At 52.0% G+C, this 17733-nt stretch overlaps 1 protein-coding gene across 1 annotated transcript in view; it reads left to right on the forward strand.

The window, feature by feature from the left end:
• Positions 1 to 1488: 1488 nt before the first annotated feature.
• The window catches only part of LOC147110121 (von Willebrand factor A domain-containing protein 7-like), a 76875-nt gene continuing 60630 nt past the window's right edge, over positions 1489 to 17733 (forward strand). The window contains exons 1-3 of the mRNA XM_086004054.1: positions 1489 to 1680; positions 11904 to 12179; positions 15140 to 15233. Of these exons, the coding sequence (XP_085860180.1) occupies positions 1489 to 1680; positions 11904 to 12179; positions 15140 to 15233 (562 nt within the window). The remainder of the gene's footprint in view (positions 1681 to 11903; positions 12180 to 15139; positions 15234 to 17733) is intronic.

Below are 17733 nucleotides of genomic sequence, written 5' to 3' on the forward strand. Positions count from 1 at the left end.
GGAGGAGATTAAATGGGTGGGTAGATTCCGTGATAGGGGAGAGTGTACATGGGCTTTGGGAGGAGATTAAATGGGTGGATAGAGTCCATGATAGGGGAGAGTGTACATGGGCTGTGGTAGGAGATTAAATGGGTGGGTGGAGTCTGTGATAGGGGAGAGTGTACATGGGCTGTGGGAGGAGATTAAATGGGTGGGTAGAGTCCATGATAGGGGAGAGTGTACACGGGCTGTGGGAGGAGATTAAATGGGTGGATAGAGTCCATGATAGGGGAGAGTGTACATGGGCTGTGGGAGGAGATTAAATGGGTGGGGAGATTCCATGATAGGGGAGAGTGTACATGGGCTGTGGGAGGAGATTAAATGGGTGGGTAGAGTCCGTGATAGGGGAGAGTGTACATGGGCTGTGGGAGGAGATTAAATGGGTGGGTAGAGTCCGTGATAGGGGAGAGTGTACATGGGCTGTGGGAGGAGATTAAATGGGTGGGTAGAGTCTGTGATAGGGGAGATTGTACATGGGCTGTGGGAGGAGTTTAAATGTGTGGGTAGAGTCCGTGATAGGGGAGAGTGTACATGGGCTGTGGGAGGAGATTAAATGGGTGGGCAGAGTCTGTGATAGGGGAGAGTGTACATGGGCTGTGGGAGGAGATTAAATGGGTGGGTAGAGTCCATGATAGGGGAGAGTGTACATGGGCTGTGGGAGGAGATTAAATGGGTGGGTAGAATCCATGACAGGGGAGAGTGTACATGGGCCGTGGGAGGAGATTAAATGGGTGGGTAGAGTCTGTGATAGGGGAGATTGTACATGGGCTGTGGGAGGAGATTAAATGGGTGGGCAGAGTCCATGATAGGGGAGAGTGTACATGGGCTGTGGGAGGAGTTTAAATGTGTGGGTAGAGTCCATGATAGGGGACAGTGTACATGGGCTGTGGGAGGAGATTAAATGGGTGGGTAGAGTCCATGATAGGGGAGAGTGTACATGGGCTGTGGGGGGAGATTAAATGGGTGGGTAGAGTCCAAGATAGGGGAGAGTTTTCATGGGCTGTGGGAGGAGATTAAATTGGTGGGTAGAGTCCATGATAGGGGAGAGTATACATGGGCTGTGGGAGGAGATTAAATGGGTGGGTAGAGTCCATGATAGGGGAGAGTGTACATGGGTTGTGGGAGGAGATTAAATGGGTGGGTAGAGTCCATGATAGGGGAGAGTGTACATGGGCTGTGAGAGGAGATTCAATGGATGGATAGAGTCCGTGATAGGGGAGAGTGTACATGGGCTGTGAGAGGAGATTAAATGGGTGGGTAAAGTCCGTGATAGGGGAGAGTGTACATGGGCTGTAGGAGGAGATTAAACGGGTGGGTAGAGTCCGTGATAGGGGAGAGTGTACATGGGCTGTGGGAGGAGATTAAACGGGTGGACACAGTCTATGATTGGACAGCCTCGAATCTCACGGGTTTTCATTGATGTTTCCAGGCTGACTCTTCGGAGTGAAGATGAAGATTTCATCGGCCGGGTTCCTGCTCTTCCTCTTGACCAGGGGAGTTCTCAACTTCAACCACATAAACAGAAAAGATAGCGTCACGCACAAGGTCATCACGAAGAAGGCAGCCCTGCGGATTACCTACAGAATGTTCCAGCAGCTACCCAACTTCGAAGGCAATGTGCTCCCTCCCAACTCCATCCCGGTGAGCCTCAGCACCACGACCTGTCTCTATCGATGTCTCACTGGCGGAACGGGATCTGCGCGCACCTCAACCAAGATTCACTCTTCACGGGTCAGCCCAGAGAGTGAGTGTCGGACGTGGAGCTACCTGAGCGAGCCCACAGCACGGTCCCTCCAACACGTCCCCATCTCTCCGTTGTGTTCAGAGATGTCTCCACACTCAATCCACCTGGATATAATCCGCCATCCCACTCAAACACCACGAGACAGTGTGTGATGGGACAGTGTAGAGGGGTCTTTACTCTGTATCTAACCCGTGCTGTACCTGCCCTGGGAGTGTTGAATGGGACAGTGTAGAGGGAGCTTTACTCTGTATCTAACCCGTGCTGAACCTGCCCTGGGAGTGTTTGATGGGACAGTGTAGAGTGAGATTTACTCTGTATCTAACCCGTGCCGTACCTGCCCTGGGAGTGTTTGATGGGACAGTGTAGAGAGAGCTTTACTCTGTATCTAACCCCGTGCTGTACCTGCCCTGGGAGTGTTTGATGGGACAGTGTAGAGGGAGCTTTACTCTGTATCTAATCCCGTGCTGTACCTGCCCTGGGAGTGTTTGATGGGACAGTGTAGAGGGAGCTTTACTCTGTATCTAACCCTGTGCTGTACCTGCCCTGGGAGTGTTGATGGGACAGTGTAGAGGGAGCTTTACTTTGTATCTAACCCATGCTGTACCTGCCCTGCGAGTGTTTGATGGGACAGTGTAGAGGGAGCTTTACTCTGTATCTAACCCGTGCTGTACCTGCCCTGGGAGTGTTTGATGGGACAGTGTAGAGGGAGCTTTACTCTGTATCTAACCCGTGCTGTACCTGCCCTGGGAGTGTTTGATGGGACAGTGCAGAGGAAGCTTTACTCTGTATCTAACCCGTGCTGTAACTGCCCTGGGAGTGTTTGATGCGACAGTGTAGAGGGAGATTTACTCTGTATCTAACCCGTGCTGTACCTGCCCTGGGAGTGTTTGATGGGAGAGTGTAGAGGGAGATTTACTCTGTATCTAACCCATGCTGTACCTGCCCTGGCAGTGTTTGATGGGGCAGTGTCGAGGGAGCTTTACTCTGCATCTAGCCCGTGCTGTACCTGCCCTGGGAGTGTTTGAGGTGATAGTGTAGAGGGAGTTTTACTCCGTATCTAACCCCGTGCTGTACCTGCCCTGGGATTGATTGATGGAACAGTGTTGCGGGAGCTTAACTCTGTATCTAACACATGCTGTACCTGCCCTGGGAGTGTTTGATGGGACAGTGTAGAGGGAGCTTTACTCTGTATCTAACCCGTGCTGTACCTGCCCTGGGAGTGTTTGATGGGACAGTGTAGAGGAAGCTTTACTCTGTATCTAACCCGTGCTGTAACTGCCCTGGGAGTGTTTGATGCGACACTGTAGAGGGAGATTTACTCTGTGTCTAACCCATGCTGTACCTGCCCTGGGAGTGTTTGATGGGGCACTGTCGAGGGAGCTTTACTCTGTATCTAGCCCGTGCTATACCTGCCCTGGGAGTGTTTGATGGGATAGTGTAGAGGGAGTTTTACTCCGTATCTAACCCCGTGCTGTACCTGCCCTGGGAGTGTTTGATGGGACAGTGTAGAGGGAGCCTTACTCTGTATCTAACCCTGTCCTGTCCCTGCCCTGGGATTGATTGATGGGACAGTGTAGAGGGAGCTTTACTCTGTATCTAACCCATGCTGCACCTGCCCTGGGAGTGTTTGATGGGACAGTGTAGAGGGAGCTTCACTCTGTATCTAACCCGTGCTGTACCTGCCCTGGTGTGTTTGACGGGACAGTGTAGAGGGAGCTTCACTCTGTATCTAATCCATGCTGTACCTGCCCTGGGAGTGTTTGATGAGGACAGTCTGGAGGGAGCTTTACTCTGTATCTAACCCGGTGCTGCACCTGCCCTGGGAATGTTTGATCGGACAGTGGAGAGGGAGCTTTACTCTGTATCTAACCCGTGCTGTCCCTGCCCTGGAGTGTTTGATGGGACAGTGTAGAGGGAGCTTTACGCTGTATCTAACCCGTGCTGTACCTGCCCTCCGAGTGTTTGATGGGACAGTGTAGAGGGAGCTTTACTCTGTATCTAACACGTGCTGTACCTGCCCTGGGAGTGTTTGATGGGACAGTGTAGAGGGAGCTTTACTCTGTATCTAACCCGTTCTGTCCCTGCCCTGGGAGTGTTTGATGGGACAGTGTAGAGGGAGCTTTACTCTGTATCTAACCCGTTCTGTCCCTGCCCTGGGAGTGTTTGATGGGACAGTGTAGAGGGAGCTTTACTCTGTATCTAACCCGTTCTGTCCCTGCCCTGGGAGTGTTTGATGGGACAGTGTAGAGGGAGCTTTACTCTGCATCTAACCCCGTGCTTTACCTGCCCTGGGAGTGTTTGATGGGATAGTGTAGAGGGAGCTTTACTCTGTATCTAATCCATGCTGTACCTGCCCTGGGAGTGTTTGATGAGGACAGTCTGGCTGGAGCTTTACTCTGTATCTAATCCCGTGCTGCACCTGCCCTGGGAATGTTTGATCGGACAGTGTAGAGGGAGCTTTACTCTGTATCTAACCCGTGCTGTACCTGCCCTGGGAGTGTTTGATGGGACAGTGTAGAGAAAGCTTTATTCTGTATCTGACCCGTGCTGTACCTGCCCTGGGAGTGTTTGATGGGGACAGTGTAGAGGGAGCTTTATTCTGTATCTAACCCGTGCTGTACCTGCCCTGGGAGTGTTTGATGGGACAGTGTAGAGGGAGCTTTACTCTGTATCTAACCCGTGCTGTACCTGCCCTGGGAGTGTTTGATGGGACAGTGTAGAGGGAGCTTTACTCTGTATCTAACCCGTGCTGTCCCTGCCCTGGGAGTGTTTGATGGGACAGTGTAGAGGGAGCTTTACTCTGTATCTAACCCGTGCTGTACCTGCCCTGGGAGTGTTTGATGGGACAGTGTAGAGGGAGCTTTACTCTGTTTCTAACCCGTGCTGTACCTGCCCTGGGAGTGTTTGATGGGACAGTGTAGAGGGAGCTTTACTCTGTATCTAACCCGTTCTGTCCCTGCCCTGGGAGTGTTTGATGGGACAGTGTAGAGGGAGCTTTACTCTGTATCTAACCCGTGCTGTACCTGCCCTGCGAGTGTTTGATGGGACGGTGTAGAGGGAGCTTTACTCTGTATCTAAGCCGTGCTGTACCTGCCCTGGGAGTGTTTGATGGGACAGTGTAGAGGGAGCTTTACTCTGCATCTAACCCCGTGCTGTACCTGCCCTGGGCGTGTTTGATGGGACAGTGTAGAGGGAGCTTTACTCTGCATCTAACCCCGTGGTGTACCTGCCCTGGGAGTGTTTCATGGGACAGTTTAGAGGGAGCTTTACTCTCTATCTAACCCATGCTGTACCTGTCCTGGGAGTGTTTGATGGGACAGTCTAGATGGAGCTTTAATCTGTTTCAAACCCATGCTGTACCTGCCCTGGGAGTGTTTGATGGGACAGTGTAGAGGGAGCTTTACTCTATCTAACCCCGTGCTGTACCTACCCTGGGAGTGTTTGATGGGACATTGTAGAGGTAGCTTTACTCTGTATCTAACCCATGCTGTACCTGCCCTGAGAGTGTATGATGGGACAGTGTAGAGGGAGCTTTAATCTCTATCTAACCCGTGCTGTACCTGCCCTGGGAGTGTTTGATGGGACAGTGCAGAGGGAGCTTTCCTCTGTATCTAACCCATGCTATACCTGCCCTGGGAGTGTTTGATGGGACAGTGTAGAGGGAGCTTTACTCTGTATCTAACCCCATGCTGTACCTGCCCTGGGAGTGTTTGATGGGACAGTGTAGAGGGAGCTTTACTCTATATCTAACCCGTGCTGTACCTGCCCTGGGAGTGTTTGTTGGGACAGTGTGGAGGGAGCTTTACTCTGAATCTAATCCATGCTGTACCTGCCTTGGGAGTGTTTGATGGGTCAGTTTAGAGGGAGCTTTAATCTCTATCTAACCCGTGCTGTACCTGCCATGGGAGTGTTTGATCGGACATTGTCGAGGAGGCTTTACTCTGTATCTAACCCTGTGCTGTACCTGCCCTGGGAGTGTGTAAATTCCGCGCCTCAATAATAGACGGATTTCGGGAAAACAGTTTAACAGGTACTTTACTGAACAGGAGTGCAACGTCAGACTGAAATACAGAAGCCTGCTAGGGCCTTTTATACAGCGGTGGTCACTGCCGGTACTGCAGTCTAAAACCAGTTCACAGAATCACAGAAACCCCACAGTGCAGATCGAGGCCATTTCAGCCCATCGAGCCTGCACCGACACATAGCCCACCCGATCCCCGTAACCCCTACACCACCACATATCCCACTCTATCCTTGTAACCCCACGTATTTAATCCCCCTAACACTAAGGTCAATTTATCATAGCCAATCAACCTAACCCGCACATCTTTGGACTGTGGGAGGAAACCGGAGCACCCGGAGAAAACCCACGCCAACACGGGGAGAATGTGCAAACTCCACACAGACAGTCGCCCGAGGCCGAATTCGAACCCGGGTCTCTGGCGCTGTGAGGCAACAGTGCTAACCATTATGCCACCGTGCTGCCCTTAAAGGTACATACACAACAATTCCTCCCCTTTTAGATAAACAGTACATAACATTCATTTAAAAACTAAATAATAACTAATTACAACTTTCTGGATATTATATACATCAACTGAAATAATCATTTGTAAGTTCAGTCTTTGAGGAGGCTTCCTGATCCTGACTGGATAGCGCCTTTCTCGAGTATCCTGTTCTTGCGGCGAAGCTGATTCTGGTTCATGGTCACTGGTTGGTTCGTCAGCTTCCAATACCACTGCTTCTGAGGTAGACGCAATCTGTACTTCAGGTTGATTACCAGGTACACCTTCTCGTGGCACGGGTTTGGCTTGTTCCTGTGACTCTAGAATCTGGTCAGCATGGCGCCTCACAATGCTCTCTCCAACGTCCACTGTGTACATTAGTGGTCCCTGCTGTGTGCATATCATCCCTGGCTGCCATTTTTCTGTTCGGTAGTCGCGGGCCAAGACTGGTTGCCCTACCTTGAAGCTCCGGGTTGGCTTCTCATTTTTGTGCTTGAATTGCTTATCCTCAACATCTCGTCTTATGTTTGGTTTGAGCAAATCCAGGCGACATCTTAGCCTTCGGTTGAAGAACAGTACGGCTGGAGCTTGGTTGGTTACTGCATGTGTCGCATTCCGGTAAGCAAACAAGAAACTATCTACCTTGTGTTGTAGTGGTATGTCGTCATTATACATTGCCTTTATGGCCTTTTTAAAGGCCTGAACAAACCTCTCAGCCAATCCATTTGTGGCTGGATGATATGGGGCAGATGTGTAATGTTTCACCCCATTATTCTTCAGGAACCTCCGGAAATCCTCCGACATAAACTGTGGCCCATTGTCGGAGCAAATCTGTTCTGGCAACCCATTCCTGGTGAAGATGGTCCTTAGGACTGCAATAGTTTTCTCCGTGGTGGTGGAGGACATTTTAATGACCTCTGGCCATTTCGAATGGGCGTCCACGGCGATTAGAAACATTGAATCCATAAATGGACAAGCAAAATCAATGTGTACCCGTTGCCATGGGGATGAGGGCCACTCCCATGGATGTAGCGGGGCCTGTGGTGGAGCGTTTTGGACCTTCTGGCATCCTGTGCATCTCTTGGTCATATCCTCGATTTCTTTATCGATTCCCGGCCACCACACAAACGCCCTGGCTAGGCTCTTCATTTTTACCCCTCCCAGATGACCCTCATGAAGCTCATTGAGCACTCTTTCTCTCAACTTGGGTGGAATTACCACTCGGGATCCAAACATCAAGGTTCCCCGGCACACTGACAGCTGTTCTCTCCTTGGTGAGAACGCTGGCAACAGTGAGTCGCCATGTGCTGGCCATCCCTTCACCGTCAAATCGTAGACCGGAGAGAGTGTCGGGTCATTTCAGGTTTCCTTCTCTATACTCGAGTTTGTAACAGGCAAACATTCGACTATGGTCGCATGGAATATCTCAACAGGGTCCACTGCCGGTGTTTCTTCTACCATAGGCAACGGTAGGCGCGACAGCCCATCAGCATTTCCATGCTGTTTCGTACCCTTGTACTCTATGTCGTACTGATGTGCCCCTAGAAAAAGGGACCATCTTTGCAGCCGTTGCGCCGTCATCACCGGAACGCCCTTCTTTGGGTTAAAAATGGAGACCAGGGGCTGATGATCAGTCAGTAGGGTGAATTTCTGCCCGTGCAGATAGTGATTGAACTTCTTCACCCCCCACACCAGGCTGAGGGCCTCCCTGTCAATCTGGGCATAGTTACGCTCGGCTGAGGTTAGCGAGCGCGACGCAAAGGCTATTGGCCTCTCTGAACCGTCACGGAATTTGTGTGACAGTACCGCTCCAATGCCGTAGGGTGACGCATCACATGCCAACCGAATCGGTAGTGTTGGGTTGTAGTGGGCCAATACTTCTTTTGAAGTGATTAGGCATTTACATTCCTGAAAGGCACGCTTACACTCATCACTCCATTTCCATGTCACTCCAGTTTGCAGCAGGGCGTTCAGTGGGTGCAGAATTGTAGATAAATTCGGCAAGAACTTATGGTAGTATTTCACCAACCCGAGGAACGACCTCAGTTGCGACACATTTTCCGGTGCTGGAGCCTTGACTACAGCCTCAATCTTGTCCGGCGACTTATGCAACCCTTCCTCATCAATCATGTGGCCACAATACGAGATTTGTCTCCTGAAGAACTCGCATTTGGGGCGGTTGGCTCGTAGCCCATATTCCTGTAATCTCGTGAGCACCTGCTCCAGGTTGGCAAGGTGTTCATTGTCATTTTCGCCCGTAACCAGGATGTCGTCCAAATAACACTGGGTCCCCGGGATCCCTTGCAGGACTTGTTCCATTGCCCTCTGCCAAATAGCCGGGGCCGATGCTACCCCGAATATCAGTCGATTGTACTGGTAAAGGCCTTTGTGAGTGTTTATCGTGAGGTATTTTCTAGATGCTTCTTCCACCTCCATTTGTAGATACGCTTGGGCCAGATCAATCTTTGTAAAACGTTTGCCTCCAGATAGTGAGGCGAAAATATCTTCTATCCGCGGAAGTGGATACTGTACTGTGTGCAGGACTGGGTTCACAGTCACCTTGAAGGCCCCACAGATGCAAACCTTCTTTGGCTCCCCAGGCGTGCTGCTCAATGCTTTCTTCATTACAGGAACGATGGGTGGGGCCCACTCGCTCCAGTCCACCTTGGACAGCACCCCCGAACGCTCCAGACTCTCCAGTTCAGCTTCAATGGCTGGGCGGATCGCGTATGGCACCGGTCTGGCCTTGAAAAATTTTGGGTTTGCGTTATCCTCAATCTTTTAGGTTGCCTTTACTCCTTTTAGAGTCCCAAGTCCTTGTTGGAACACCTCTTGGGTGACAGATAGAATTTGTGACAGACGTCCAGGTGCGACATCATCATCTTTTTTGTCAGTCACAGTTAGCGCCAGAATGGAATGCCAATCCAATTGTAGTCTTCGGATCCATTCACGTCCCAATAATGGTGGTCCTCCATCTCGTAGTATATACATATATAGTTTCTGTGTTTCCTTGCTGTTATATTTAACTGGCACCCTTATTTTTCCTCTGGGGTAGACTTTTGCCCCGTGTATGTCTTCAATACAATGGACGTGTCCTTTAAGGGTATGTGTGAGAATAGTCGCTCATAGTCTCGTCGATTCATGACAGTTAGGGCTGATCCTGTGTCCAATTCCATCTTTACTGGGGACCCTGCTATCATGAGGGTGACCCAAATGGTTCGGTGATCTTCCTTTGCGATCACGTTGTGTAACTTTAGACAACTTAGTCTCCTGCTCCCGGAGTCCTTATCACTCTCCTGATCTTCCGAACTACTGTCTGTCAGTTTCTTTACTTTCCTGTACTGTTCCTTAGTAGTTCTTGTCGTGTTGGTTTTCTTTCCTGACCTGCAGACTCTTGCTATGTGTCCCATTTTTCCGCATTGCCTGCATACTTTGTCCTTAAAGCAGCAGTCCTTCTGCTCATGGGTTGTTCTGCTGCAGCGATAGCACTTTTCTGCTCCATACGTCATTTCGTTAACGCTGTATTCTTGTGGTTTCTGTTGTATTTCCACAGCTCCCCGTGCTGCTGCTTCGTAGGATACTGCCACGCTGAAAGCCTGTTCTAGCGTCAGGTCCTTTTTTGAAAGTAGTCGTTTCTGGGTTCCTTCACTCTGGAGCCCGCCGACAAACTTATCCCGTAAGGTATCTGCCAGTCCTGCTCCGAACTGGCAGTGCTTCGATAACTTGCGTAGTTCCGTAAGATAGTCAGCATTGCTCTCATCTTTGTGCTGGTTTCTTTTATGGAACCTGAATCTTTCTGCTATCAGCAGCGGTGTAGGGTTTAGGTGTTCCTGTAAGGTATTAACAATCTCCTCAAAACTTTTCTCCATTGGTTTAGCTGGGGTAATTAAATTCCGCAATAGGCCGTACGTACTCGCGCCCATCAAATTCAATAATACCGACGCCCTCTTTCCATCGGCCACCTCATTTGCCTCACAGTACACTTCAAGTCTTCTACCTCATTGTCGAAAGCAGTGATACTGCCACTTTTCGGCATCTTGGGTGATTTAAAATGGCGCCTCCCGCGCTTTTTCTTCTTCCCCAATGGAATAAAATGGCGCCTCCCGCGCTTTTCCTTCTTCCCCAACGGGATAAAATGGCGCCTCCCGCAATTTTCCTTCTTCCCCTTGCTGCCGCGCTGCTCCTAGCCTTCTACGGGGTAATGGCGGCAACCCGCGGCTTTGGCGCACCTCGCTTTCCTTCCCCCCGTTTATTTTCTCTCTGCTGCCCGGTTCTTGAGCACCGACCGCGCGCCCTGTGCACTCCACCCTCTCTCTCTCTTGTTTTCTTTTCCCGGCGACGCTGCGCGGCCCGTTCTGTAGAGCCGCTCGATCGAGCTCTAGCCCGCCGCAGTCCGGAAGGGTCAGCGCACTACCTGCTACCAGCACGATTTGCTGGAACACCTTAACTGGGGAGCCAAGCACAGCTCTCCACAGTCTCTCCCGCAATTCTCCGAACACCGATGAATTCTTTCGGCGGTTGCCCGCGGTCGACGCCCGTTGCTCAGACTACGACCTCCAAGAACCCTCCTCTCAGGGCGAGATCCCCGTGAGATGATGCCACACTGCAGGTGAGTTCGAACTTACTCGTCGCCACTGTAAAGTCCGCGCCTCAATAATACACGGACTTCGGGAGAACTGTTTAACAGGTACTTTACTGAACAGGACGGCAATGTCAGACTGAAATACAGAAGCCTGCTAGGGCCTTTTATACAGGGGTGGTCACTGCTGGTACTGCAGTCTAAAACCAGTTCTTCCCTTAAAGGTACATACACAACAGAGTGTTTGATGGGACAGTGTAGAGGGAGCTTTACTCTGTATTTAACCCTGTGCTGTACCTGCCCTGGGCCTGTTTGATGGGACAGTGTCGAGGGAGCTTTACTCTGTATCTAACCCCGTGCTGTACCTGCCCTGGGAGTGTTTGATGGGACAGTGTAGAGGGAGCTTTACTCTGTATCTAACCCCATGCTGTACCTGCCCTGGGAGTGTTTGATGGGACAGTGCAGAGGGAGCTTTACTCTGTATCTAACCCGTGCTGTACCTGCCCTGGGAGTGTTTGATGGGGCAGTGTAGAGGGAGCTTTACTCTGTATCTAACCCGTGATGTACCTGCCCTGGGAATGTTTGATGGGACAGTGTCGAGGGAGCTTTACTCTGTATCTAACCCCGTGCTGTACCTGCCCTGGGAGTGTTTAATGGGACAGTGTAGAGGGAGCTTTACTCTGTATCTAACCTGTGCTGTACCTGTCCTGGGAGTGTTTGATGGGAGAGTGTAGAGGGAGCTTTACTCTGTATCTAACCCGTGCTGTACCTGCCCTGGGAGTGTTTGATGGGACAGTGCAGAGGGAGCTTTACTCTGTATCTAACCCGTGCTGTACCTGCCCTGGGAGTGTTTGATGGGACAGTGCAGAGGGAGCTTTACTCTGTATCTAACCCGTGCTGTACCTGCCCTGGGAGTGTTTGATGGGACAGTGTAGAGGGAGCTTTACTCTGTATCTAACCCGGTGCTGTACCTGCCCTAGGAGTGTTTGATTGGTCATAATGCGCTGACTTTAACCTCAATCATCATCCCTTGCAGGATGCGGAGTTGACAGCGGAGAAGCTTTTCCAGTTGTACTACGGAGGGACCATTTCAGCCTCGAGGTTCAGCCAGGCAATGGAGGCCATTGCAAACGCCAATGTGTTTGTGGATGTTTTGTACTTCTTCACTCCCTCACGACACTTTGATTCGGAGAGTTTTGTGAGGAGCAAGGCCAAGATCCTGGAACTGCTGTCGTGTGTCGTCCAGAACATTCAGCGGGAGAATTTCCGATCGGCTCGGAAGAACATGGGGTATCTGCTGCACACACTGCAGGTAGGCAGGGTCCTCACCATGAAGGGTTTCAGGTGGTCCGCGCTCCCAGCTCTGCCCTTAATTTCCATTTTGCCTTTCTCCACGGGCTCCGAGAGTCTTCCTCCCAAAGGCCCATCCTTCGGCTCTGAGCTCGGACAGCGAGCCTTGATTGGCATCACGGTGAACGGGTCACCTTGGGCCCAGTGCAGCGTAGCTTTACAGCAACAACCTGCATTTATACAGCGCCTTTAAAGTCACAAGGCGCTTCACAGGAGCGATTGTCCAAACAAAACTTGACACCGAGCCACACAAGGAGATATTAGGACGGGCGACCAAAACCTTGGTCAAAGAGGTCGGTTTTAAGGAGCCTCTTAAAGGAGGAGAGAGAGGCGGAGAGGTTTAGGGAGGGAATTCCAGAGCTCGGGGCCCAGGCGGCTGAAGGCACGGCCGCCAATGGTGGAGCGATGGAAATCGGGGGATGCGCAAGAGGCCAGGATAGGAGGAGCACAGAGATCTGGGAGGGTTGTAGGGCTGGAGGAGGTTACAGAGGTCTGGGAGGGTTGTAGGGCTGGAGGAGGTTACAGAGATAGGGAGGGTTGTAGGGGCTGGAGGAGGTTACAGAGATAGGGAGGGTTGTAGGGGCTGGAGGAGGTTACAGAGATAGGGAGGGTTGTAGGGGGCTGGAGGAGGTTACAGAGATAGGGAGGGTTGTAGGGGCTGGAGGAGGTTACAGAGATAGGGAGGTTTGTAGGGGGCTGGAGGAGGTTACAGAGATAGGGAGGGTTGTAGGGGGCTGGAGGAGGTTACTGTTAAGTCCGTGAATGATTGAGACACAGACTAGCAGGAGAGAAAACAAACAAGTCTTTACTGGTGAAAGGCATAAACGAAACTAACCAACAGAGGCTCTCTAGCGCCTTTTATACAGGGGTGGTCACTGCCGGTACTGCAGTCTGAGACCAGTTTTTCTCTTAAAGGTACATACACAACAATTCCTCCCCTTTTAGATAAACAGTACATAACATTCATTTAACAACTAATGATAATGAATTACAATCACAATTACTGTTGCTAGATACATTGGTTAAGTTTAAGCAATTATAAGTTCAGTCTTTGAGGAGGCTTCCTAATTCTGTCTGGATAACGCCTCTTTGGGGTATCAGGTTCTTCTGGCAATGTTGAGTCGGAATCAATGTCGTTGTTTGGTTCATCTGCTTCCAATATTACCGGTTCTGCGGTAGCTGCAATTGGAACGTCGATTTAATTACCAGGTGGATCAGATCGTGGTGTGGAGTTGACGTTTTCCAGTGACTCTAGAATCTGGTCAGCATGGCGTCTTACAATGCTCTCTCCAATGTCCACGGTATACATGAGAGGTCCGTGTCGTGTACTAATCGTTCCTGGCTGCCATTTCTCAGTGCGGTAGTCCCGGGCCAAAACTGGTTGACCTATCTTAAAACTCCTGGTCGGCCTTTCATTCATATTCTGAAACTGTCTGTTCTCCACATCTCTTCGGACAAGAATGATACCTGTACTTCAAGGGTTAAATCACGAGGAGAGATTACCAGACTAGGAATAAAAGCTAATAATACTTGAAATTTTCAGCAGGTCAGGCAGCCTCTGTGGAAAGAGAAACAGAGTTAACGTTTCAGGCCGATGACCTTTCGTCAGACCTTTTACACAAACGAGGGTTATATTCCCTGGAATTTAGAAGGTCAAGGGGTGATCTGATCGAAGTTTTCAAGATATTAAGGGGAACTGATGGGGGAGAGAGAGAGAAACTGTTTCCGCTGGTTGGGGAGTCTAGGACTAGGGGGCAGAGTCTAAAAATTAGAGCCAGACCTTTCTGGAGTGAAATTAGGAAACACTTCGACACACAAAGGGTGGGAGAAGTTTGGAACTCTCTTCCGCAATCGGCAATCGATGCTGGGCCAATTGTTCATTTAAATCCGAGATTGATAGATTTTTGTTAACCAAAGTTATTGAGGGAAACGGGGCAAAGGCGGGTGGGTGGAGTTAGGTCACAGATCAGACACGATCTCATTGAATGGTGCAACAGGCTCAAGGGGCTGAATGGCCTCCTCCTGTTCCTGTGTAACAGGCTCAAGGGGCTGAATGGCCTCCTCCTGTTCCTGTGTAACAGGCTCGAGGGACTGAATGGGCCTCCTCCTGTTCCTGTGCAACAGGCTCAAGGGGCTGAATGGCCTCCTCCTGTTCCTGTGTAACAGGCTCAAGGGGCTGAATGGCCTCCTCCTGTTCCTGTGCAACAGGCTCAAGGGGCTGAATGGCCTCCTCCTGTTCCTGTGCAACAGGCTCAAGGGGCTGAATGGCCTCCTCCTGTTCCTGTGTAACAGGCTCAAGGGGCTGAATGGCCTCCTCCTGTTCCTGTGTAACAGGCTCGAGGGACTGAATGGACCTCCTCCTGTTCCTGTGCAACAGGCTCAAGGGGCTGAATGGCCTCCTCCTGTTCCTGTGTAACAGGCTCGAGGGACTGAATGGGCCTCCTCCTGTTCCTGTGTAACAGGCTCGAGGGGCTGAATGGCCTCCTCCTGTTCCTATGTAACAGGCTCGAGGGACTGAATGGCCTCCTCCTGTTCCTGTGTAACAGGCTCGAGGGGCTGAATGGGCCTCCTCCTGTTCCTCTGTTCCTTTGTTAACCTGCTCCTGCGATCACCCGAACACAAGCCTGGATTATTTTAGCCCTCCACATCTTGAGGATGATGAGACCCTAACTGCGGTCCAGTAGCTAATTACAGAACAAGAGCAGATATTGGGACCCTTCTCGTCAGTGGGGATCAGTCCCACCTCGGGGCGGGGAAGGGGTGCTCCGTGTCTTTGTGGGGGAAGGGTTCAGGGGTTCAGTTGGGCCTCCTCTCTCACCTCAAAGGAAATGATCTGAACCCTACTGTACCTCGATACTTGGCTCTTGGTGGGACACGCGCTCAACGCTCACTCATTTTCATAACTTTGCCTTCCCTGCCCAGGATTTTTACAGTCACAGCAACTGGATGGAAATGGGGTTCACAAAACCAAACAGCAACATCATCAAACCAGATGTGGACATCGGAAAGATGGCAGGTAGGAGCGAGGCCCAATCACAATCACTGACTATCATTGGGGTACGTTCACACAGGAACAGGGGGAGGGCCATTCAGCCCCTCGAGCCTGTTACACAGGAACAGGAGGAGGCCCATTCAGCCCCTCGAGCCTGTTACACAGGAACAGGAGGAGGCCCATTCAGCCCCTCGAGCCTGTTACACAGGAACAGGAGGAGGCCCATTCAGCCCCTCGAGCCTGTTACACAGGAACAGGAGGAGGCCCATTCAGCCCCTCGAGCCTGTTACACAGGAACAGGAGGAGACCCATTCAGCCCCTCGAGCCTGTTACACAGGAACAGGAGGAGGCCCATTCAGCCCCTCGAGCCTGTTACACAGGAACAGGAGGAGACCCATTCAGCCCCTCGAGCCTGTTACACAGGAACAGGAGGAGGCCCATTCAGCCCCTCGAGCCTGTTACACAGTAACAGGAGGAGGCCCATTCAGCCCCTCGAGCCTGTTACACAGGAACAGGAGGAGGCCCATTCAGCCCTTCTATCCTGTACCATCATTTATTGAGATCATGTCTGATCTGCTTTGGTTCTGTAACCCTTAATACCCTTACCCAACACAAATCTATTGACCTCAGTTTTGAAATTTCCAATTGACCCCCAGCCTCTTTGGGGCAGAGAGTTCCAGATTTCCACCACCCTTTGTGTGAAGAAGTGCTTCCTGACATCACCCCTGAACGGCCTGGCTCTAATTTGAAGGTTCTGCCCCCTTGTTCTGGACTCCCCCCACCAGAGGAAATAGTTTCTCTCTCTCGACCCGATCGAATCCTTTAATCATCTCAAACACCTCGATTAGATCACCGCTTAATCTTCTAAACTCCGGGGAATACAATCCCAGTCACCACCACTTCTCTCGACCCCTCCACGGTCTCAATGTCAGACCGCTTGTCCGACATCCAGTTCTGAATGAGCAGAAATTTTCTCCAATTAAATATTGGGAAGACCGAAGCCATTGTTTTCAGTCCCCGCCACAGACTCCGTTCCCTCGCCACTGACTCCATCCCTCTCCCGAACATCTGTCTGAGGCTGAACCACACTGTTCGCAACCCTGGTGTCATATTTGGCCCTGAAATGAGCTTCCGACCACATATCCGCAGCATAACAAAGACCGCCTACTTCCACCTCCGTAACATCGCCCGTCTCCGCCCTTGCCTCAGCTCATCCGCTGCTGAAACCCTCATCCATACCTTTGTTACCTCTAGACTGGCCGCCCATGTTCTGCCCAACGTAAACTTGAGGTCATCCAATACTCGGCTGCCCGTGTCCTGACTCGCACCAAGTCCCGTTCACCCATCGCCCCCTCAGCTCGCTGACCTACATTGGCTCCCGGTTTAGCAACGCCTCGATTTCAAAATTCTCATCTTTGCGTTCAAATCCCTCCATGGCCTCCTCGTCCCCCCAGGGTGTGCTGCTCTATTGGAGGGGCAGTACTGAGGGAGCGCTGCACTGTCGGAGGGGCAGTACTGAGGGAGCGCCGCACTGTCGGAGGGTCAGTACTGAGGGAGCGCCGCACTGTCGGAGGGGCAGTACTGAGGGAGCGCCGCACTGTCGGAGGGGCAATACTGAAGGAGCGCCGCATTTTCGGAGGGTGAGTACTGAGGGAGCGCCGCACTGTCGGAGGGGCAGTACTGAGGGAGTGCCGCACTGTCAGAGGGGCAGTACTGACGGAGCGCCGCACAGTCAGAGGGGCAGTACTGAGGGAGCGCCGCACGGTTGGAGGGACAGTACTGAGGGAGCTCTGCACTGTCGGAGGGGCAGTACTGAGGGAGTGCCGCACTGTCGGAGGGGCAGTACTGACGGAGCGCCGCACAGTCAGAGGGGCAGTGCTGAGGGAGCGCCGCACGGTTGGAGGGACAGTACTGAGGGAGCTCTGCACTGTCGGAGGGGCAGTACTGAGGGAGCTCTGCACTGTCGGAGGGGCAGTACTGAGGGAGCGCCGCACTGTCGGAGGGGCAGTACTGAGGGAGCGCCGCACTGTGGGAGGGGCAGTACTGAGGGAGCGCCGCTCTATCCGAGGGGCAGTACTGAGGGAGCACCGCACTGTCGGAGGGGCAGTACTGAGGGAGCGCCGCACTGTCGGAGGGGCAGTACTGAGGGAGCGCCGCACTGTCAGAGGGGCAGTACTGAGGGAGCGCCACACTGTCGGAGGGTCAGTACTGAGGGAGCGCCGCACTGTCGGAGGGGCAGTACTGAGGGAGTGCCGCACTGTCGGAGGGGCAGTACTGAGGGAGCGCCGCACTGTCGGAGGGGCAGTACTGAGGGAGTGCCGCACTGTCGGAGGGGCAGTACTGACGGAGCGCCGCACAGTCAGAGGGGCAGTGCTGAGGGAGCGCCGCACGGTTGGAGGGACAGTACTGAGGGAGCTCTGCACTGTCGGAGGGGCAGTACTGAGGGAGCTCTGCACTGTCGGAGGGGCAGTACTGAGGGAGCGCCGCACTGTCGGAGGGGCAGTACTGAGGGAGCGCTGCACTG

The sequence above is a fragment of the Somniosus microcephalus genome, chromosome 12 (genome assembly GCF_052327205.1).
Source record: "Somniosus microcephalus isolate GS21.2 chromosome 12, FLI_Smic_1.0, whole genome shotgun sequence".
Lineage (NCBI taxonomy): Eukaryota > Metazoa > Chordata > Chondrichthyes > Squaliformes > Somniosidae > Somniosus > Somniosus microcephalus.